General features: G+C 33.7%; 1 protein-coding gene across 1 annotated transcript in view; it reads right to left on the bottom strand.

The window, feature by feature from the left end:
* Positions 1–23,902, bottom strand: part of COL5A2 (collagen type V alpha 2 chain) — a 150,462-nt gene that overhangs the window by 63,760 nt on the left and 62,800 nt on the right. Inside the window, exons 2-6 of the mRNA XM_050751933.1 lie at positions 17,096–17,320; positions 8,563–8,576; positions 4,433–4,465; positions 2,975–3,007; positions 1,525–1,578 (exon numbers count right to left, since the gene is read on the bottom strand). Of these exons, the coding sequence (XP_050607890.1) occupies positions 1,525–1,578; positions 2,975–3,007; positions 4,433–4,465; positions 8,563–8,576; positions 17,096–17,320 (359 nt within the window). The remainder of the gene's footprint in view (positions 1–1,524; positions 1,579–2,974; positions 3,008–4,432; positions 4,466–8,562; positions 8,577–17,095; positions 17,321–23,902) is intronic.

Genomic DNA, 23,902 nt, shown 5'->3' with positions numbered 1-23,902 from the left:
TCCTCCACCCAACTGATGTTATTTTCTACCTATTTCTGTCTTTCTAGATCTAGGACAGACATCTGGAGAGCTACAGCAGAGTTTAAGCTACCAACACTAGTGAGGAAACTCAACACAACCACAGTGAAGAATGGGGCATAAAATAATGTGAATACAGTCCTGCTGCTCACCTATATGGATATGTCCAACCTCTTGGGGCACTGCTTTGCACCTACATGCCTGCAAATACCATCCATACTGCAGCCCCATTTAAGAAAAAGTACTGACATCACACTATATATGAGGTGAAATGAGTAGAAGGATAATGTAGTAACAAGGATGAAACTAGTGGCAAGAGTTCCTAGGCATATGATCTAAAATATATTTTATCCTCATTTATACATTTCAAGTTGTCTGTTGTTTCCTTATCTTCTAATCCTCCCATTTAAATATGGATAAATATATATTTAAAAGGATAAAAATCTACTGAGAGTTTTAGTAGATATCATTAGAGAAAAAAACAGTACAAAAAATTTTTCTAATTGAAACATGGGATAATGAAAGCAATATACAAATTAATACAGTTATATAATATATGAAAGACATTAGATTTTAGAAGTGATATATAAGAAAAAACGTTGTAGGGAGGCCGAGGTGGGCAGATCACGAGGTCAGGAGATCAAGACCATTCTGGCTAACACGGTGAAACCCCATCTCTACTAAAAAATACAAAAAACTAGCTGGGTGTGGTGGCTGGTGCCTGTAGTCCCAGCTACTCAGGAGACTGAGGCAAAAGAATGGCATGAACCCAGGAGGCAGAGCTTGCTGTGAGCTGAGATCACGCTACTGCACTCCAGCCTGGATGACAGAGTGAAGCTCTCTCCAAAAAAAAAAAAAAAAAAAGTGAAAAGAAAAAACATTCTAACCCTAACACTTGAGAACAACATGTATTCTGTGCAGATAAGTAATAAAAGAAAACCTTTGGTATATATTATATAATATCCTTATGTTTTACCTCAAGGATATTGAGGTCATTATTTTATTTTAAAGGTATTTCACTTGTCTGGTAATGGGATTGCTGATTTTTAAAATTACTCCTTTGATATCTCTGCAGTGGCTGCTGAGTGAAAAAGGCAGAGTGCTACCTGGGAAATAAACTTGTTGTGCAACCACTTGAAAGAAAATTTTACCCTCTAACAATTGTTTCCCATATCCAGCTTGGTTATTCCTGTGGCAACCACAGATCACATAACTTGGATGTTTTATCTCAACAGTACATTCTTGGCATTGCTTACTCATGAGTGAAACTCAGGATATGTTAATTATGCTTCCTTAAGTTCTACTTTATTTTGATTTGACCTCATAAGGGACAAGGAAATATCATTTGTGTTATCTAATAAGATAATATACAATTATTATTGTATTTTTCTAACATTTAATGGGGTGAAAGAGGAAGAGTGCTCCCAGCTCCTTGCTGCATTCACAGAACACAGTGTAAACTGACTGGCTACACGTTCCCCACAAGGAGCCCTCTTGTCAACTTACAGGTCTTCCTTTTGGCCCTCGCTCTCCTCTTGGTCCCTGTGATCCTGGAGGTCCCTAAAACAGAAAATGATGATTATGCATGCAAAAATTTATACTTTCTTATTGAATTTTTTAAAAGTTTACTTGATAAAAGAAAATTGGAAAACAGAAGTACCACACTTAATTCAGTTCAGTTGAAGACTATAGAGAATAAAGCCATGTGCATATAAAAGTTCTGTACACTTAGAAGTCTTGTTTATTTTATCAGTGAAATTTAAAGACCTATAAAGAACTAGGTGTACATTATGGCATCATGAAGCATAGTGAGCTAAACAGATTAGCTTGACTAGTAATTGCAAATTTTTAAGGATCATATTTGCTGTCTTCTCCCAGGTATAGCCTTTGCCACAAAACTCTGAGCACAAAAACTTACAGTTCTGATTTTGAAAAATTACATAAATGTGCAAACCACAAATTATCAATTATTCCAGGGACTGTATGAAATCAAATTGGTACATGATACCCCAAAATGTTCATCACTGTTCAAGTTGCTGATAAAAGCAATGGAAAGGAAAGCCTCTTAGACTACTATAATACTGCTTTATATACATTCAAGCATCTTTTTACTTTATTTAGAATATGGCATTATTTCCCTTGTATGTTTAAAACCCCTTAGAAATTTCCAATTCTTAATTACAGTTACTTTTCCCTTAAATAACAAATGACTATTATATTTCAAAAGTGGTGTTATAGTGCTGATATCTTAAAATGGCTTTTTTTCCCCCTGGGAAATGGATGTTGTCAGGGGAACTTTGTTTCTCTTTAAAAGAGGATTTAAAGTGAGTTATGAAGATTATATTGTGTATTTACTCAACCCAACATATAGCATCATTTAAAAGTGAGGGCTTCAGAAGAACCAGAGTGAGTCCATTAAAGCTGACTTAGTATTTTATTTAAGTTGATTTGATGTGTTTAACATTTATATGAAGTGTGTGTATATGTTATGAATACTGCTGATAATCCAAACTTGAAAAACTTAGTCTTTTATACTAAGCCATAAATATGGCTGTATGATTTCCCATATTCTACTGCAATATATAATTTAATTTTATTAAGCAGATAAAACTAGCCCATCATTAATCATAGTCAAACAACACACAATTATGCCCTAATTTCAGTGAACAAAGTCGAACCAAAATTAACAAATGTAACAATAAAGTGTTCTGCCTTTTACATAACCAACAGCAAGACTAACATGGTGTTTCTTCAGTTTCAGAATAAAACGACCCCTTATCTACCATTCACTGCTGCAAAGGAATGTCTAACTTGAAGATGGTTTAAGACAAAATGCTTTAAGAGACCAAGCATCATTGTTTAATTCTTTTATCTTCTCATGGATATAATAAGTGTAAAGATTTTCAGTATATCAAGGAATACAAGAGTACCATGAATATTGGGAGAAGCTACTTACTGCCGGTCCTGGACGACCACGTATGCCTGTTACCTAAACAATAAACAAGAAAATTTGTAAAGGTAAAGTTTCTGCAGATATTCAGAGAGGTCAATAGTCAACAAATAAGAATAACAACAAAAAAACACAGTAATTATTTTGACAAATGGATGTTGTCAATTGATGCCCATTTCCTCCTCTCCTTAAGATTTAAGATATTATCTAATTTTAACTCTAATATAGGGAGGCAGTGCTGGAGTAGTGATAAAGAACACCAACACTGGAGCCAAGAGGCCTGGGTTCAAATTCTGACACTGCCCCTTACCAGATGTGTGACTTCTGACTAATTACTCATCCTCTTTGTTCTTAAGAACCTTAAGTGGAAACTTAAATGTAAAATGGTAGTGATGATTACGTAATTACCTCCCTCATAGAGTAATGAAGATAAATAATAAATATTTGTATTTGTAAAGCACTTAACACCTAAAACATAGTAAGCACACATAAATGCTTTTTAAAATGAAATTAAACAATATGAATTATTTAATTTTTAGGTAATCTTTGTAAAAAAAAAAAAAACAAGCCAATTAAAGGCAAATAAAGAATATAAACACTGCTAAATAAATCAACATGGATATTCTTTTTGTCTTGACAGACTGATGATAATGCCTTTAAAACCTAGGAGAATGAGGCTAAGGTGGGTGGATCACTTGAGGTCAGGAGTTGAAGACCAGCCCGGCCAAATTGGTGAAACCCCGTCTTTACTAAAAACACAAAATTTAGCTAGGCATGGTGGCTCTCGCCTGTAGTCCCAGGTGCTCGAGAGGCTGAGGCACAAGAATCACTTGAAACTGGGAGGTAGAGGTTGCAGTGTGCTGAGATTGTGCCACTGCACTCTAGCCTGGGTGACAGAGCAAGACTCTGTTTCAAAAAATAAAAAATAAAAAAAATAATGAAACCTAGGAGGATAGCTGAAGGTGACAGAGCGAGACTCTGTTTCAAATAAATAAATAAATAAATAAATAAATAAACCTAGGATAGCTGAAGAGCTTTAATCCTGTTTAGTAATACACTTCTTGATCCATTAACAAGTTTAAAGAAGTCTTAGGAATTCTTATGCAACATGGAATTTTGATCAGGATCAGGGCATGACATATTTCCAGAAGTGTGGAACAATAAACTACTATACTAATTAGTACTAATATTAACTATCAGTGTATATCCACATGTAATATATCTAACTTTTTAAAACACTGACTTTCTACCTTTAGTCATGGGACTACAAAAGTCAGGAACACAGAATATCAAATATTGTATTAAGTAACTAATCTGTTCTGGTTTGCTTGTGTTATACTAAAAACTTCTTTTTAAAATAACTAATTTATTTTTGAAAGTATGTATATAAGCAGTACTATACAATTATACTATAAGCTAAGTTTATTTAAGGTACAGGGAAACAATGATTATACATATACTTACAACAGGCACTAATCCTGGTTCTCCCTTTTGTCCCTATGACATTAAAAACAATTTAAAAATTCAATTAGCACAATATAATGGCTTGCTGGGCAAAAACATGCCACCCTAGAATATGCCATGTAAACACAGGGAATTTCTATGTAAGAAATGCAAAAAAACTGCAAAAAGAAAGTTAACAATTTTTAGGATATTTAGTCAGACATTATTCATTAAAATATTACTGCTCACCTGAAAGACATTAAAAAAATCCAATGTGTGAAATATGTAAAGCTATTTTGCTTCAGTTTTTACATAGATCAAATCCAAAGAGTTGACTAGAGCACAAAATAGTTGCAACAAAAAGATGTAAAGATGAAGCACCAGAGGAAAAACTACTGAAAGACTGAAAACACAAAAAAAGTCAGAAATTGTAATACATCAAAATTAATATAAATTAATATATACAAGTTTCACACTTTTATTGTATGACATACAGTTTTCAGGATCTAATCAGATGCCATTCCTGAACTACTAGCACCCTTTTTTAGTACTCATGGAAGGGCATTAAAAATGAGTACATGTGCTCATCTTTAATAAAAAAGAAAGAAAAAATAATAATTCCACTCAGATAATTCTCAACACCTGAAGAAAATCTAGGAAAAAAAATGAATTGACTAAAAAAATCAAAAACAACATAAGAAACTATCATGTAAGTAAATAGGGTCAGGTCAGTATAATTGCTTTTATAATAGATGTAACAAATATAATAGATGTAGATAGAATTTATTTTGATTCTTACAACTTTTCTCAGAAATTGAATCCTCATTGCGTGATATCAGGTACATAGATTAAATAATATTGGACGAATTGTAGCTTTATATATTTCTACTTAATCATTTACTAATTTGTATTCTTCACTTCAAAATTTGTCTTCCAACAGATTTTGATCTCCTCAAAGTCATGGTTATGTCTTAGTCTACTTTACATGCTGAGCATAGCACATGGAAGCATTCAATGAATTCTTAAAATGTATTACTTTCCATTAATGTATTATGAAATAATGCTTTTTACTGGGCAATTGTGTAGGATGAATATGAATTTAACAACTATCTCTTAAATGTAGAAAAAAACAAGAAGAATGAGTTCTAGTTTATTTCTCCTTTAATATATATTATTCTTTAATCTGATTATAAAAATAATATCTGTTCATAGTAGGAAATTTTGAAAACAGAAGAAATATACAAAAAAAAAAAAAAAAAAAAAAAAACCTAAATATCCTACTCTACACCCTGGAGATAACCACCATTAATGTTCTGGCATTCTTAGTTTTCCACCATCTACATGCACTTTGAGTATCTAATCAATGCCTCATTATCTTACTCTTAAATTTTGTTTTCATTTTTAAGTTTAAGGATGACATTAAAATGAATATCCTTGTTCATAAATGTGTGCATGGTATCTCTATTAATACCTTATGATATGTTTTTAGAAGTTAAATTTGTAGATTAAAGACATTTTAAGTTTTTTAACCCATATCACCAAATTGTACTACTAAAGACACAATCTTGTATCCTTCCAATACTATCCTGACAAAACTCCGTGAAGTGAAATGATAGACTTAACGGCAGACCTAATAATAACTCAATCATACTTGCTGATTCTAATGTTGAAGCAGCAAATACTCTGGAAGTCAGGAATAAATTGAGAATCCAAAAGAAGGAAAGCGCTCTCCAGAAGCAGGAGGCAGTTCTATAGGGTAAGTTCAAGATAGAAACACTAGGGACTAATAGCCAACCTACACAAAGCCTAGGACAAGAAAGAATCAACATATATGGGCTTCAAAGTAAAATGGGCTTATTTCTGCATGTTCACATCCACTAACTTCTAGAGCTTTATATTTTAAAAAATACACAAATAATAAAAATTTACCATGTAAGAGCTATAATAAAAGATATTTTTCAAAATGCTGAAAGAATTTGAATTGTTTAGAAAGGGTACATAAATTTGTGTCCAATAAACAAAGGACATTGCTGAAACAATGCTCCTTCTAAAGCAAGACTAGAAGAACAAATAAAAAGAGAGGACAAATTATTTCAGTCAGAATGAGAAAAATGGAATAGCCTGCTAAGAACAGTTGTGAAATTTCCATCCTAAGAGACCTACAAGCAAAATGCACTTTATACTTACTTTGTATGTAGGGAAATAGAACTCTCTGATACCTGTCTTACCTAAATTGTAGGCTTTTTGATATATGACTGTTCTGTTGCTGTACAATATTTAAAATGGATTAAGTGTTCAATTACAAGTTTCTGATAATAAATTCGCTAATGATTCTATAGATTTCTTATTTTGTATATAAGCCACAAATGTAAATATTTGTTTCTACTGTTTTTATTAATACAGGCTTTGAAAGTTAATTTGTATGGAATACTGGTTTGTCTAAAGTTTTACTAAATTTAATTTTCATATCCACTGAGAAACATAAAGTTCATGTACTCAGATCCAGATGTGCATTACAATTACTTATCATTTAATACCATGTGGACATGCTTTGTAGAATGTCATTACCATTGGAAGCAGTCATAGTGTTTTTCTCACATTTGCATCATCTACACCATTTGCCTCACAGCCATATAAAAAAGGTTCAGTAATTATGTTGGAGTTAACATGAATCAATCAATCAATCAATGAGTTGTAAGTAAATATCAATATGGATATAAACCAAGAACAAATTGCATTTTTATAAATTGCTTTGCTCTTGTGTTTCTGATGATACCTGATGACAAATGAAAACGAGTCATGAAGATAGTGGCACACAACTACAGTCTGCTACATTGGCAGCTGCTTTGAGTATATTCTTCACCCAGCTCTCCCACACTACCTTTGGAGAAAGGCAGCAAATGACACAGCCTACCAGTTAATCTCTCTAAGTCGGGTAACTGCTAACTGAATTAAACTGATTATTTCATGGCAATACTCATTGTTAGGTTTTTGTGTTGTTTCATAGATCGATCTGTCTGTCTATCCATGCATCCATGCATCCATCCATCTATCTTTCACCTACCTATCAAGTTTGTTCAAGGCCTATACCAATCTGCTAAGTTTCCATTTATTTTCGTTTTCACAATAAATTAAATGTGAGACAGCATTTGCAGCCTTATTCATATCTAATTTATTCCAAATGAGACAAATTTATGATATTGCCTTCTGAAACAAAATGTGTAAAACTGGCCAAGATCTCCCCTTGATAGCATCACTCTCATTTATCATGAAAGTGTAGCATTGCTTTGTCTGTTATCTGATAAATTCGTTTATTAAAGTTCCACTGTGTGCAAAAGTAAAGAAAATTTATGGAAATTGGGACCAGTAACCATTTCTACTCCCTTGATACCTGTGCCCATCTCATTTGGATAGGATTGAAGCAAATGCCATTATTTTCAAGATAACCGAAAAACAGAGAGCACTCTTGGGCAAAAAGAACTCTCTTCGCTTCGTAGGATTACTTTACTGATGGCAAGTGACCAAGCTGACCAGCTATACTTGGGTCATGGATGCAGCCTACTACCCTGTTTTCAAGGGTAAAGCTTGTGTCCAGAATTAGATTTTAAGCTCTCTGAAGGTGAAGGAGGGGAGAGGAGGGGAAGAAATGCCTGTTTGGTAAAATGTTCAATTAATTCTGGATCTTTACTTCCCAACCAATGAGAGAGGGGCTACAGGCCCATTGAAGTCAAATTGACATTCTTCATTCCTTCTTTCCTTCCTCCCTTTCTTCCTTCCTCCTTACCTTCCTCCTATCTTTCCTTTCTTCCATCAAATGTGTATTGTACTTCTAATACGTGCAAAGTATGTACTATGCAATGATAAATGCAAATAATAAAAAGGTTAGTAAGACACTGTCAATCCCTAAAGATGTCACAACTTTCTGGCAGAAACAGATATACAAACAGAAATTAACCATAAAGTGAATGGTTAGAGGCATCTGTCCTTTGGAAACACAGTAGCTGAAGTGTGCTCATATACTTGTCACAATGTATTTGTATGGTACTTTGTACTTTTCAAAAGCTTTCAAATGTTTCAGAGCACAGTTCTGTGTGGATAGTATTGGATATAACTCTGCTTGTGAAAGAGAAACAATGCAAAGTAACACTTACCTTTCTTCCTCTACCTGTAAAAAGAAAAGAGTAAATGTGTTATTTTATGAAGAAACAATTATTCAGAATCTGCTAAATATTTACTTTCAATAACTGATTTCTTCTGGAGTCAGAATTGCGGTGAGAGGCCGGGCGCAGTGGCTCAAGCCTGTAATCCCAGCACTTTGGGAGGCCGAGACGGGCGGATCACGAGGTCAGGAGATCGAGACCATCCTGGCTAACACGGTGAAACCCCGTCTCTACTAAAAATACCAAAAAAAATAAGCCGGGCGAGGTGGCGGGCACCTGTAGTCCCAGCTGCTCGGGAGGCTGAGGCAGGAGAATTGCGCGAACCCGGGAGGCGGAGCTTGCAGTGAGCGGAGATCTGGCCACTGCACTCCAGCCTGGGAGACAGAGCGAGACTCCGTCTCAAAAAAAAAAAAAAAAAAAAAAAGATTTGCGGTGAGAGTGATTACACGCTTCAGCAGTAAGCAGAACTCAAAAGGTTTTGAATCAATACTTCCATAAAAGGCAAAAAATGCATCTTTTTGGAAAATTCAACATATTAATATTCTTCACAACATTTATATGACATTTAAAGTTCACTAAATTATTAAATTAACTATTAAAGCTATAATGAATTATTTCATCAATATTCTCTATTTTTGCTTTTTATAATTTTATGAGTAAGGTTGTTTATTCATATGGTTCAAAAGCAAAAAGGTATTAAAAGTATACAATTATACACTAAAAAATTTCATTCCATCCAGTTCTATTTTCCCTATTTCCACTTTACCCCCAACCCCACAGGAGGCCACTATTATTGGTTTCTTGTATATTGTTGTCAAGTTTAGTTTGGCATATTTAAGAAAATTATTATAGACTCATTTTTCTACTTTTTCCATACTGTTCTTCACTTGTCTGTATATCACATAGATCGTTAAATCTTACAGATCTTACTTATCAGTATATAGTTTCTTTATTGTTTTTCTTAATTTTTTATAAGATTCCACTATATTAATCTAATGCAATCCATTTAATTAATCTTGATCTTTACCCATTAAGGACATTTGGATAGTTTCTAATCTTTTGTTATCACTAGGATGTACTTTATCAACTAACCAGGACAATTTTAAGAATGAAAGTGAAAGCTATTGTTTATTATGCCAAGAAAATTGATATAATTTGGGGTTTTCCTGGGCAAGCTAGAATGGAGGTCATGCTGGCTATTAACTTATATTGTAATGAGTAATTGTTATATATATGCCACATGCAAGTATATTTGTAAGATAAATTCCCCAATATCCTTTTTGAGTTGAAAGGTATAGGCATTGGTAACTTGACAGATACTACCAATGTCCCTTCATAGAAATTATACCATTTTACGCTCCACAAATAATGGACACATTTCCCTACAGGCAATAGGCAGTGATACCCAGGATGCTATCAAACATTTTAATTTTGGCCAATCTGATACGTAAAACATGATAGCTCAGTATAGTTTTCATTCACATTTATTTTATTATGAGAAAATTTGACAGTCTTGTCATATATTGAAAAATCATTTGTATTTCCTTGCTTGAATGATTAGCTAACTTCCCTTGCCTATATTTTTATTAGTTTTTTTATATCTAGCATTTCTTTATATGTAAAGAATATTAATTCTTTGTGAATTGAGTTGCAAACATTTCTACTTTGCTCATTTTTTGTGTCACACAAATGTCATTATTTTTGTACATTTTTATGGCTTCTGGGCTTTGAGTCAGAATTAATAAAATCATATATTTTTAAAGACTATAAAGAAATTATCCTATGTTATCTTTGAAATCATTATGATTTAATTTTTCTCATTTAAATCATTGCTTTATTTAGAATTTGTGCTAGTGTAGAATATATTTTTATTATTCAATTTATTTTTTTTTTCCAGATGATTGCCTAGCCATTCCAACAAGGTTTATGAAATAATTCTTCTTTTCTCCACTGCGAAGATGCCGTCCTTATTGTATTCAATCTGACCATGTATCTACTTCAAGATTTTATTTGGATCTACTTCAAGATTTTATTTTATTCAGGTATCTACATCACATTTTTTTAAACTAATGAATCCTTTTAAAAATCTTGGAGGGCTAGTCATCCTTAATTGCTCTTATTCTTAAGGATTTGCCTGATTATTCTTTCTTGTTTATGTAAACTTTAATTTACAATATGTTGAATTCTCAAAGAAAGTGTGCTATGTTTATATTGGGATCATGTTAAAGTCACTAATTAACTTATGGATAATTTATGTGAGTGTAATGTTTAGTCTTTCTAACCAAGAACATAATATGACATTCAGTTTTTTAAAGACTTAGTTTGAATTAGCAGTATTTAAAAATGTTTGTCAGATCTCATACATTTTGTGTATCCTTAAGCATCTGTTGCTATTACAAATGAGGAATTTTTATTCTTATTATTTCTTCTATGATGTAATTGTTCATACATAGTAAATCTATTAATTTCTGCTTGTTTATTTTGCACTCTCGTGTCTTACCAAATGTTTTTTTTGTAGGTTTTTTTTTTTTTTTTTTTTTTTTTTTTTACTCAATTTAACAGGTTTGTAAGCATACAACTGTATTTTCTGCAAGTGGATAGTTTTTGCTCCTCTTTTTAGATTTTCAAAACCTCTGATTTCATTTTTTAATGTCAAATTATTTATTCAGGCACGTTCAGTACTGTTAAATGGTAATGGTGATAATAGATACTCATTCTATCTTTGTGTTTAGTAGGGATGCTTTTAGTATAAGCATAATGAAACTTTTAAGTTGAGGTGTAAATATTGTATTATGTTATTATCATTTATTACCAAGTTAGTAACTATCTTTATCAAAAGTATTTACTGATCATTGTCAAATAGTTTTACTTTAATTATGAAGGAATTAATATGCTTTCTATTCATAGATCTGTTAATTATTTTTATAATAGCTTTCTTAATATTCGATTATTTTGCACTTGTGTCTACTTTTTCATGACTAATTACTCTCTTAATATGCTAATAGACTTAATATTTTATTTAGAATTTTAAAAAATATTTGTAAGATTAGTTCATAGTTTTTTGTGTGTGTCATTGTTATTGCTTTTGCTGTAAATAATATACTTCCTTCATAGCAAAACTTTGAAAGTTTGCTGTCTCAGTGTTCAAGAAGAGATTTTAAAAGCATTAAAACCATCTGATTTCTTTTTAAGACCTTTTAGTTGTTTGACAAAACTGTGAAAACACCTGGACTTGCTGCTTTGAGAATCTAGCTGCTTTACAAATTTCTGTCTCTTCTAAGAAAATCCATGTTCTAAGATTTTCTCTTTCTACCAGGGTTAGTCTTAGTAAATTACATTGTCTTAGAAAATTATTCATTTCATTTTGGTTTTCAAATTTATGAAGATACAATTGAATAAAGGGACCTCTTAATAATTCTTTTATGTTGTTTTATTTTCATTAGGCAATTTTCTCTTTATCATTTTTTGCTTTAGGTTAGATCTTTTGGTTGGGTTTTTATAGGACCATGTTTTGGATTTACATGTTATTTCCATTATATTTCAGTTTTCTTACTTTTCAACTTCTGTTTTTATCTTTACAATTTTTTCTTCTATTTACTTTCAGTTTACTTTGTTGATTATTTTTAACTTTTTGAGAAAGATGCTAAATGAACATACTTTTATTCTTTCTTTTTATTTATATAAGCATAGAACTATGATTTTTCATTAAAATTTTAAAAATAAAATGTTTCACTATGTTTTCAAGTAACCTTGGTGTATTAGAACTTCTTATGTTTAAAAAGATTTATATATTAGTTTTATCAATTATATTCCATATTCTGTTAAATTATGTTAACATTCTTTTACATTACTCATAGATCTATATTTGTTTAGACAGTTTCTATTAGTTCCACTAAAATGAGCAAAGATAAAATTGATGGTATTTCTTTTTTCTTACATGCCCCTCAGGTTTTCTTCTAGCGTTCAGTTTTAACAAAGAAATGTTCTTTTTAGCATTTATTTTTGTAGTGTTAAATGTGCCACTACTTTGTTCATGTGATTTGTCAGGTTTGAATGATATTTTCTGACTTTCACCCTTAAAGATGAGGAATTACCAAACTCGCTCTAGTTCATACGTTCTTTTGCCTCCCCCTTTCATTATATGTAAATTCTATAATTATTTCTGCATTGTCAGAAGCTATAATATTTACAATCCCATCTGTCACCCTAACTTACACTTTTGTTTTAGTCTTTTTCTAGAGTTAAATATAATAAATGCTCACATAAGTTCTTTGAAACTGTCAAAGGAAACTTCCTCAATTAACTCTTGGTTGTCTTGCATTTAGCCGGTGGTAGTTTCCCTGGGAAATTTATAGAAACAATATCCCCCATTGTCTCAGCCCAAAATCTCCTTAAGCTGATAAGCAACTTCAGCAAAGTCTCAGGATACAAAATTAATGTGCAAAAATCACAAGCATTCTTATACACCAGTAACAGACAAACAGAGAGCCAAATCAGGAATGAACTTCCATTCACAATTGCTTCAAAGAGAATAAAATACCTAGGAATCCAACTTACAAGGGATGTAAAGGACCTCTTCAAGGAGAACTACAAACCACTGCTCAGTGAAATAAAAGAGGACACAAACAAATGGAAGAACATACCATGCTCATGGATAGGAAGAATCAATATCGTGAAAATGGCCATACTGCCCAAGGTAATTTATAGATTCAATGCCATCCCCATCAAGCTACCAACGAGTTTCTTCACAGAATTGGAAAAAACTGCTTTAAAGTTCATATGGAACCAAAAAAGAGCCCGCATCTCCAAGACAATCCTAAGTCAACAGAACAAAGCTGGAGGCATCACGCTCCTGACTTCAAACTATACTACAAGGCTACAGTAACCAAAACAGCATGGTACTGGTACCAAAACAGAGATATAGACCAATGGAACAGAACAGAGTCCTCAGAAATAATACCACACATCTACAGCCATCTGATCTTTGACAAACCTGAGAGAAACAAGAAATGGGGAAAGGATTCCCTATTTAATAAATGGTGCTGGGAAAATTGGCTAGCCGTAAGTAGAAAGCTGAAACTGGATCCTTTCCTTACTCCTTATACGAAAATTAATTCAAGATGGATTAGAGACTTAAATGTTAGACCTAATACCATAAAAACCCTAGAGGAAAACCTAGGTAGTACCATTCAGGACATAGGCATGGGCAAAGACTTCATGTCTAAAACACCAAAAGCAATGGCAGCAAAAGCCAAAATTGACAAATGGGATCTCATTAAACTAAAGAGCTTCTGCACAGCAAAAGAAACTACCATCAGAGTGAACAGGCAACCTACAGAATGGGAGAAAATTTTTGCAATCTACTCATCTGACAAAGGGCTAATATCCAGAACCTACAAAGAACTCAAACAAATTTACAAGAAAAAAACAAACAACCCCATCAAAAAGTGGGCAAAGGATATGAACAGGCATTTCTCAAAAGAAGACATTCATACAGCCAACAGACACATGAAAAAATGCTCATCATCACTGGCCATCAGAGAAATGCAAATCAAAACCACAATGAGATACCATCTCACACCAGTTAGAATGGCGATCATTAAAAAGTCAGGAAACAACAGGTGCTGGAGAGGATGTGGAGAAATAGGAACACTTTTACACTGTTGGTGGGATTGTAAACTAGTTCAACCATTATGGAAAACAGTATGGCGATTCCTCAAGGATCTAGAACTAGATGTACCATATGACCCAGCCATCCCATTACTGGGTATATACCCAAAGGATTATAAATCATGCTGCTATAAAGACACATGCACACGTATGTTTATTGCGGCACTATTCACAATAGCAAAGACTTGGAATCAACCCAAATATCCATCAGTGACAGAATGGATTAAGAAAATGTGGCACATATACACCATGGAATACTATGCAGCCATAAAAAAGGATGAGTTTGTGTCCTTTGTAGGGACATGGATGCAGCTGGAAACCATCATTCTTAGCAAACTATCACAAGAACAGAAAACCAAACACTGCATGTTCTCACTCATAGGTGGGAACTGAACAATGAGATCACTTGGACTCAGGAAGGGGAACATCACACACCGGGGCCTTTCATGGGGAGGGGGGAGGGGGGAGGGGGGAGGGATTGCATTGGGAGTTATACCTGATGTAAATGACGAGTTGATGGGTGCAGCACACCAAGGCACAAGTATACATATGTAACAAACCTGCACGTTATGCACATGTACCCTACAACTTAAAGTATAATAATAAATAAATTAAAAAAAAAAAAAAAAAGAAACAATATCCCCAGAGAAATTTTTTTCTATAGCTTTTATATTTGAAGGAGAGAATGGATTTATATTTAACTTTAATTAACCATATTCTCTCCTTAATAAATATGTATATATTGCTCCACTGTCTTCTGACACTGGATACTGTGGAGAAATTTGTGACCAGTCTTAATAACTTCTCCCATTAGAAATAATCTGTTCTTATTTTTTGAAATTCTAAAGAAGTATTTATTTATCTTCAAAGTTTAATGATTTTAAATAAGTTACATATGTCTCTGTTAACTCTTTTGGGTCATTTTTTCAGACATGTGGTTGCCATTTAAATATTGAAGTTTTATTTTACTTCACAAAATTTTTATTGTATTATGTTATTATTTGTTCCACTCAATTGTATTATTTTTTTCTTTGAGTACTCGTCTTCAGGGTTATCCCTTACTTGTCTTCCACATCAATTATTTCTTAACTCTTTAAAAATTGTAATTCATTATTTTCCTATTGTCATGGCCCTTGCTTTATTTTGTGTAATATCAACACTCCTTGTGATCCCTTCTATTTCATCTTCATTTCCTTGTGATGACTTGATTTTCCACTTCTTTTCTGACCGTTACTTTTTTCTGCTTTATAGCCTTCTTTCTTAAAGAGAATTACTTTATTAAGTTTTTTTTTTATTCACGGTAAAATGATAGGTCAGAATTTTCACATGGTCTACAGTAATGTATTTTATGGTGTGTTCTTTATCTAGTAAATTTAGCTGAACTCAACCACTTTTTACCTTATGGCATCTGTGTATAATGCGATTGCCAGCTCCTAGACCAACTATTTGAAAGAGACTGTACATTTTGATATGTTTCCTGATATTTGCCACCATTGTTCCCATTTGCTCTTCACTTATCCCCACAGATTTAATTTTACTTTATTCCTGGGCTTCTTTGATGATTGCGTTTGCTTTGGGTAGCTCTTATATGTCTTGGTTTTAATTCTTTCTTTTATATATTTCTTATTACATTACTGAAAATTGAGTGTAGGTATTTATCCAAGGCACATTGCTTCTGTTCCAGAGGCAGAGAAGAGGTAAGTTGATATCTATTTCCATGTACATACTGTTGAAACCTTTATTGTATTTGCTGTTATTTGCAATGAAATTTTGAAAAAAAAAAAATAAAGCCTTGATACTGTCTTGACAATGATGAATCAGAAGTCTCATGACTGCTAACACAAATAACCTAAAGGTTTAATATTGCTCTTACTTAGTTTATTGAAACCTATAAATATAAACTTGTTTCCCTGACATGTATCTTTAAAATATGTACTCATACTGAAATACATAATATCTGTTAAACACAGAAACTTTTTCTTCAAAGAAGTTTTAAAAGCTGTATATTATTTTTTCTCATGGAAATCTATTTCATTCTTTACCTAGCCAACATGAAAAGCATCCTACATTTAAGAGCCAATGTAGGCCGGGCGCGGTGGCTCACACCTGTAATCCCAGCACTTTGGGAGGCCCAGGCAGTCGGATCACGAGGTCAGGAGATCGAGACCATCCTGGCTACTGTGAAACCCTGTCTCTACTGAAAATACAGAAAAGTAGCTGGGCATGGTGGCGGGCCCTGTAGTCCCAGCTACTGGGGAGGCTGAGGCAGGAGAATGGCGTGAACCCAGGAGCCCGAGCTTGTTGTGAGCTGAGATCGCGCCACTGAACTCCAGCCTGGGAGACAGCACAAGACTCCGTCTCAAAAAAAAAAAAAAAAAAAAAAAAAAAGAAGAGCCAATGTAATACAGGGTGCTGTGGCATTAAATTACATTAGGAATAAGTATTCCATTCACTAGGACAAAGTTGGCATCATTGAGGATAAATGTGTTTTCTAGATCTTCTCTCAGGCATTAATGGACTTAAAGGGAAACTGAAAAATAACTTGGAGGCACTCATCATGCATATGGTAACAAATGACCATCTTAAGTGATTCAAGGAATTCTCAGATTAGACATCACCACTCAAAATTCAGCCCCAAATGCTTCAGATATTTAAGAAGACAGGAAATTACTGTCTGCTTCTATCTAACTTTAGATAAAGTGAGTGAGCAAAATCATTAATCATTAACCCCAAAAGCCACCGAAAAAGCTGTTTAATTATTCTCTTGGGTTGCTGAACGCTGAAAGTGAAAAACACTGCGACTATAAAGGTGAGTAACTGGATCAATTATGAGTTGGCCCTAAACATTCCTTACCAAAATTTGTATTGCCACCTCCAGGTGTTTGTGAACAGACAGGACAGCATTCCCCAGGGGGCGTTACAGGGTCGGCACAGTCCAGCACATCCTGGCACTCTATCTTGTCACAGAGAATGGCTCCATTGTCACAGACACAGATCTGGCAAGGGGCAGGTTTCCAAATGTCCCTGTTTAAGTACATCTGGCCATTCTGAGTGCAGGCTATTTCTTCACCATATCCTTCTAAAATAAGAAGAAAAGAAAGAAGAGGTTAGTAATCTGAAATTATGAAATTGGGAAAATATTTTAAAAGGTGAGCCATCTTGTGGATTCTAAAAAATTCTGGACTAAGAAGTAACCTTCCAAGGAGCCAAACACAGATGAACTGATTTCATTTTGTAACAAAATAATATGTAATTCACCATGAAATGATGATAATGTATCTTTGCATGATAGGGGAAGAAATAAAAGTGATACAATGGAAGTATATTTTTTAACCAGATAATGCTTCCTTCAAGATTTTATTCTTGAAGGTATGAATGAGGAATGAGAGTATCAGTAAAGAGGAATAAAAGAGAACCATCTGAAAATGGGGAAAAAATGAATAATTCAAAGGAGAATATATAATTTGAATGTTTGGTGAACCCTATTATGACTTGCAACTCACTGGAAACTTTAGTAAATTCCACAACAGGAGACAGTACGTTTTCATGTACCATAGAAAAAAACTGCAAAAAGGAAAAAGGTATATGTTTTTATTAAAATTATTTTTAAATGTACAGAAAAAAAGAATAACCATGTCCCATTTCATGGAGTAGAATTCCATTTGATATCCTAAATTAATGGTGTTTATTCAACCATAGCAGAAATGCAAAACTTATGCAGGTAATGAGTTAATTATGTTTGCATCAAAATTAATTAAGGAAAATCATAGCCAAAATAATACAGTAAGTTAATATATATTTGCCTAGTGCTTTTCTACATTTACAATTAAGAAAGCTTGGGAAAATACACACACACATATATATATGTGTGTGTGTACATATATTGCACGACAGCAGTTCTATTTACATTACTAATAAGTAAACACATATATTACATCATTAACTTTGTGACTTTGTAACAATACTATAGAATTTTAAAGCATAACGTGGATCAAATCATCCTTGCTTAAATACATCAAGAACTTCCTAACTACTTAAATTCAAAACTTCCTATAATTATAAAGGCTAAAGACCTTCTTTCCCATTTCTTGCACAACTTGACCACTTTTGCCTAGCACTACCTCTCCTTCCTTCATCCCAGGACCACATGGCTATCTGTCATTACTTCAATGTCATCTCCCCACGAAATTCTTTTCTGACTACCCTGCAAAAATTAGACTTCCTCTTACCCAATTGATATTTTTCAGAGACCTTTTCAAAGAACTCGTTCACTTGGCCATTCGTTCATTTATTCATTCATTCATTGTGTATTATATGCTAGGTAATTTAAGAGATACTAAAATGTGAACAAATAGGCAAAAATCACTGCCCTCAGTAAGTTTATTAGAATGAGTATTAATTTTTAATTTTTGTTTATTTTATCTCCTTCACTAGAGAAAAACTACACGAAAGTAAGGACTAGGTGTCTTGTTCATCACTGTATTTCTTTTCTTTTCTTTTTTTCTTTGAAATAACAAAATGGAGTTTTGTTCTTGTCACCCAGGCTGGAGTCCAATGGCACAATCTCAGCTCTCTGCAACCTCCGCCTCCTGGGTTCAAGCAATTCTTCTGCCTCAGCTTCCCAAGTAGCTGGGATTACTGGCGCCCGCACCATGCCCAGCGAATTTTTGTATTTTTAGTGGAGAAGGGGTTTCACCATGTTTGCCAGGCTGGTCTCCTGACCTCAAGAGATCCGCCAGCCTCAGCCTCCCAAAGTGCTGGGATTACAGGCGTGAACCACTGTGCCTGGCCTCATCATTGTATTTCTAAAGCTTGATGCTATACCTTTCATAGAACTGCCATTTAATAAATACTTGTCTATTGGATGGATATAATGAATGAATCTAAACTATGGTAAACTAGTTTAATTGCACAGCATGAACTTTGTACTTCATAAAAAGATGTTTTAATGTAGTTGTAATGTAGTTGTAAGAATGTAATGAAAGATATTATCATTTGACATATAAATATATTCAAATGATAAGGCAAAGCTACATATGAAAATTATTTTAGTTTACAATACTGATATTAATCCAAAAATCTGCATTATATAGTTTTTATTTGTCAATTATAACTTAAAAAAGCTGGAATAAAAACATTTTTCTCACTGTCCTGTGGCATACTTTGCTTTATATATTTAGTCTTTCATCACAGATATTTGGCAAATGGAAAATTGCTCTCAGAGAGTAACACTACTATATGCTAATGGTTTGTGTGCTGTTTTATAAGATGAGGACTAAGTTTCTAATCTGTTTTATCTTCATTAAAAGACCTGTATCACATAATACATATCCAATCAACAAAACAGTATTAGCTCTATATCCATAGTGCTATTATAGTCATTTAAAACCAAGGGAAAAATAGAAATTATGTTTTAATATGCTTTTCTGGAAGATTATTTTGAAAAAATGAGAAATATATTCATCAAATAAAAAGTGTGACTTTTACATGAAATATCACTTTAACACAGTGTAATTCCATGATGAACATTTCCAGAGATACAACCTGTATAAAAATGGGCTTATGTCCATAGTTGACTGAACAATTCCGTTAAGTAGATAACTTAAGAGTAACTTTGCTCATTAAGTTTTATGATTGACAAGGAAATATCCACTTACAAATGTTAAATGCTATTACCTGAAAATGAGATACTACTTCAATTAGCTTGTTTCTCTCATTACACACTCTTGGGTGGGGGTGCTGGGAGTTAAGTGCATAAGTGCCTAGTACTAATTGTGCAAAATATTGAAAGCATATGTGACTGGGTGTAGTGGCTCACACCTACAATCCCAGCACGTTGGGAGGCCAAGGTGAGAGGATTGCTTGAGGCCAAGAGTTCAAGACCAGCCTGGGCAATACAGTGAGACACTCTGCAAAAATTTAAAAGTTAGCCAGGCATAGTGGCACATGCCTGTAGCTCCAGCTACTCTGAAGGTGAGGTAGGAAGATGATTTTAGCTCAGGAGTTCTAGGCTGCAATGAGCTATGGCCATGCTATGCTACTGCACTCCAGCTTGAGCAACAGAGTGAGACCCTGACTCACAGAAAGAAAAGAAGCATATGTGTTCCTTTCTGTCCTCAAAATATATATTATTGTGGAGTATTATATATATTATATATGTTACACATATAACTATATATATGTTTTATATATATAACATTGTGGAGTGCTCTTTGTTATATAATAAATGAATATAATTAACTTATTATATAATTGTAATTATATAATATGTTTATTGTACAAATCTTGAAGGAGCCAGAGAACAGGATAAGTTATCCCCTGAAGATTTATAAAATGAATTATTATAACAATATATGTTATTATTGGATAGACATTATATATGAGGATATATATTGCTGATGGAATAATTAGATATTTGGAAGTAGAGAATATGAAAAACAAAAACCAGATGACATGTAATAATGTCAATTAAATATTAAAATACGTGAGGGACTCTTTAAGGAGTAGCTTATCTTGTTCTTTGTGGCTCCTTTAGGGTTGGAATAAAAAGACACATTGTTTCAGTCTTGTGTTAACACCTAGAAGAGCAGTTTCTTTCTGAAAGTTTAAGACAACATAACTTCAACTCAAGGGGCAAAGAAGTAGGCCACTGGATTACTTTCTTTAAATGACAAAGTTAAAGGTTAGTTTTATACTCTGAGTCATCATGGGTTCCTTTCTCCTGAGAATTTATAATTAAATTTAAGATGATGTGGAAAGTTAGTTGGAATGCTTTTAAATAGCAGGGATATGAAAAACCACATTCACTGTTAAACCTTGTCTCCTCTTCACTCAAACAAGAATCCATGCACATCACAGAGGGCTCAAAAACTCAGTGAATTCTCATTGTTCATGTCTGAATGAAAGCCGTGTACAAAGAAACAGTGGGTAGAAAAGACAGAGTGTCTTGCAGTTTTCACGGATCTACATGGTAGTTGTACACCATATGATTAAGTTGTCCCTTCTGTTTCCTACACACTTACTTAAACGAAAAGAAAAGTAAAATAGAAAGCAAAATTGCAGCCAACTTGTTGAAAAATATTGCAGTAAAGTTGTCATAATAGAATTATTTTATAAATGACAGTACAGTATAAAATAACAAACATTTTCAAACGACATTCTGAGAAATTCAATTCTGTCCTCCTGGTTTCCCTATCCAAATCATAAAATTAACCCAAGCTGACATCCAAAGCTTAGATTCAAGGCCCAGGACTAAAAATAAATAAAAATAAATAAATGTTCCTTAAAATACCTGGATACTGGGGACGGTTAGGGGGTGGGGTGGGGTTGGGAAAGGGAGAGCATTAGTAAAAATTAGAAAAAATAGCTAATGCATGCTGGGCTTAATACCTAGGTGATGGGTTGATAGGTGCAGCAAACCACCATGGCACACGTTTGCCTACGTTAACAAACCTGCACATCTTGCCATGTACCCTGGAACTTAAAATAAAAATAAAATTTAAATTTAAAAGTTGGATAAACAAATATTTTTATATAATCTAAAAATGAACCCCAAAACTATCATTTTGCATTACTTGTATTTTTTGCTGTTTATGTTTAACTTTCCTAAAATTGATTAGGACTGGTAGAAATCTGATAATATCATCACTATTTTGTAATTTTCATGGTGTTTTAACTTGCAAAATTTTTATCTCCCAAGCTACAAGATTCTTTTACCCTCACCAACTATTCCAATAAATTGAATCCATTGTGAAGTCATTCCCACAAAACTTCTGACACTGATGTATTACAGAGAAAAGATGTATTTTATCTGATGACATTTTATTTGAAGTCAACCCAATTTCTCTGTTTCTCATATATCCTCATAGATTTATCTTCTCATAAATCTTAAGTGCTTTTAAATTTAGTTGTAAGAATTCAGTTCTTAATCACTAGATGGCAGACCAAATCCACCATCTTATTATAACAATTAGAAACTACATTATCACAATTGCAGCTTGCCAACTATATGTTATGCCCTGCATCCACATTTTTTCATAAATTATACTTGTGGGAAAAAAAATGCCTGCATAGAAATGACCATACTGAAACCTTGAACTGGCCAAGAGAGACGATTGTATTTGCATATTAAATTATTGGAGTCTACTTAAAGATTTTGAAAAATATATGAAATAAAAGTCCCTAAAATTATGTTAGATATTCTCTAGCCATTAACTAAAATTCTTCCACGCAGAAATAATATACAACACAACACGTGTTACAAAAATTTTAAATCTCTTATTCAGACAAATGTTTGCGCTGATCATTTTTCCCTGTGAGCTGTGAGACTGTGAGTTCCTCGACAGCCAGAACTGTGTTTACCTCAGCAACGTTCACATTTAATGTCATACAATCCGTCTTTGATAAATGTGTGTGTAGCGTGGATGAATGCAGATGTGAATGAGGAAAGTAAGGAACTAGTACATTGATACGCCTATTATAAAGATAAGCACTTTTAGCTCTCTTTCCTCCTTCCCTAATCTTTCCAGAGAGGATGTGCACTTAGGACCACTTTTTTGAATGAAAGGGAATGGTCACTTGGTGGTTTTTACCAGGTGTGTCCCTGACATTCAGGCCTCTGTGTAACCAGAAAGGAAGAAGATTGTGTCAGTCACAAAAGTTCATATTTTAGAACCACCTTCAGCAGGCTATAGCAACCCTTCAGCCTTCCTGACCCAGCTGATTTAGGTCCCTTTTGGGATTGTGAAGATCTGGGTTACCATTATTTAAAGTTTCTCTGACTGTAGAGGTCTTTGAGAGACTATAATCATGACACCGTCAGCCGGTGGCCTCATGAAGTGGAGAGAGAATGCCTTGTGGGACAAAGGAGGAGGTAGTAAAGCAGCCCACGTGTCCGTCTGGATGCCACAGATGCTGCCTTTAGTAATGCACAGCAGAGCGTGGGCTGCTGGATGGGGTTCCAGAGAACCTACCAAGGAAATCCTTCCCTTCCTTCTGCTCTAGGGCACTGTTTCTCATTAGAAGGGAAAGATGAAGAGGGACAGCATTCAGTTCCGTCTTTAGACCCTGCAGAGGAGATGCCCAAAATTCCACATTCCTCATTTTGTTTTCCTTAAAAATTTCCAAATTTTAAAAGTTAGATACATATGAAGCCACCAGGGATAACTGAGGGGGATCTATTCCATACTTTGACAATTTATTCTATCTCAGCCTCAAGATCTATGGGATGGTGGGAAGATAAGTATGTATGGGGCAGGCCTATGGGGTTTTACATCTTCTGTTCTTCAATTCACTACAAAGACTTTTACTTTCTAGTGAGCCCCGCAAGCTTAAATCTAGTTTTAGGATAGTTATCCAAATTATTATTTTTTCTGTGCCCTGCTCCTTTTTCCTTGTACCAACTGAACAAGAGTACGCATTCAATAATTATTTGAGCTGAGTTAAATTTCTGTTCCACTAAGGACAATCATGTTTTATATTCTGAAGCAATATAATGACAATTGTGAAAATTGTCCTTGAAATCTGAAAAATTAAAAAGGAGACAACTCATAGAAAGCATTCATTTCAATGCGTTTCAGTGAGCATATGAATTTTAAAAATTAGATAAACTGTGAAGTTGGTTGGTTTCTTCAGTGCAACCATTAAATGCTTTCCAATCTCA

This window comes from Macaca thibetana, chromosome 12 (assembly GCF_024542745.1).
Source record: "Macaca thibetana thibetana isolate TM-01 chromosome 12, ASM2454274v1, whole genome shotgun sequence".
NCBI classification, from domain to species: domain Eukaryota; kingdom Metazoa; phylum Chordata; class Mammalia; order Primates; family Cercopithecidae; genus Macaca; species Macaca thibetana.
This window is presented reverse-complemented; position numbering and strand designations above follow the sequence as displayed.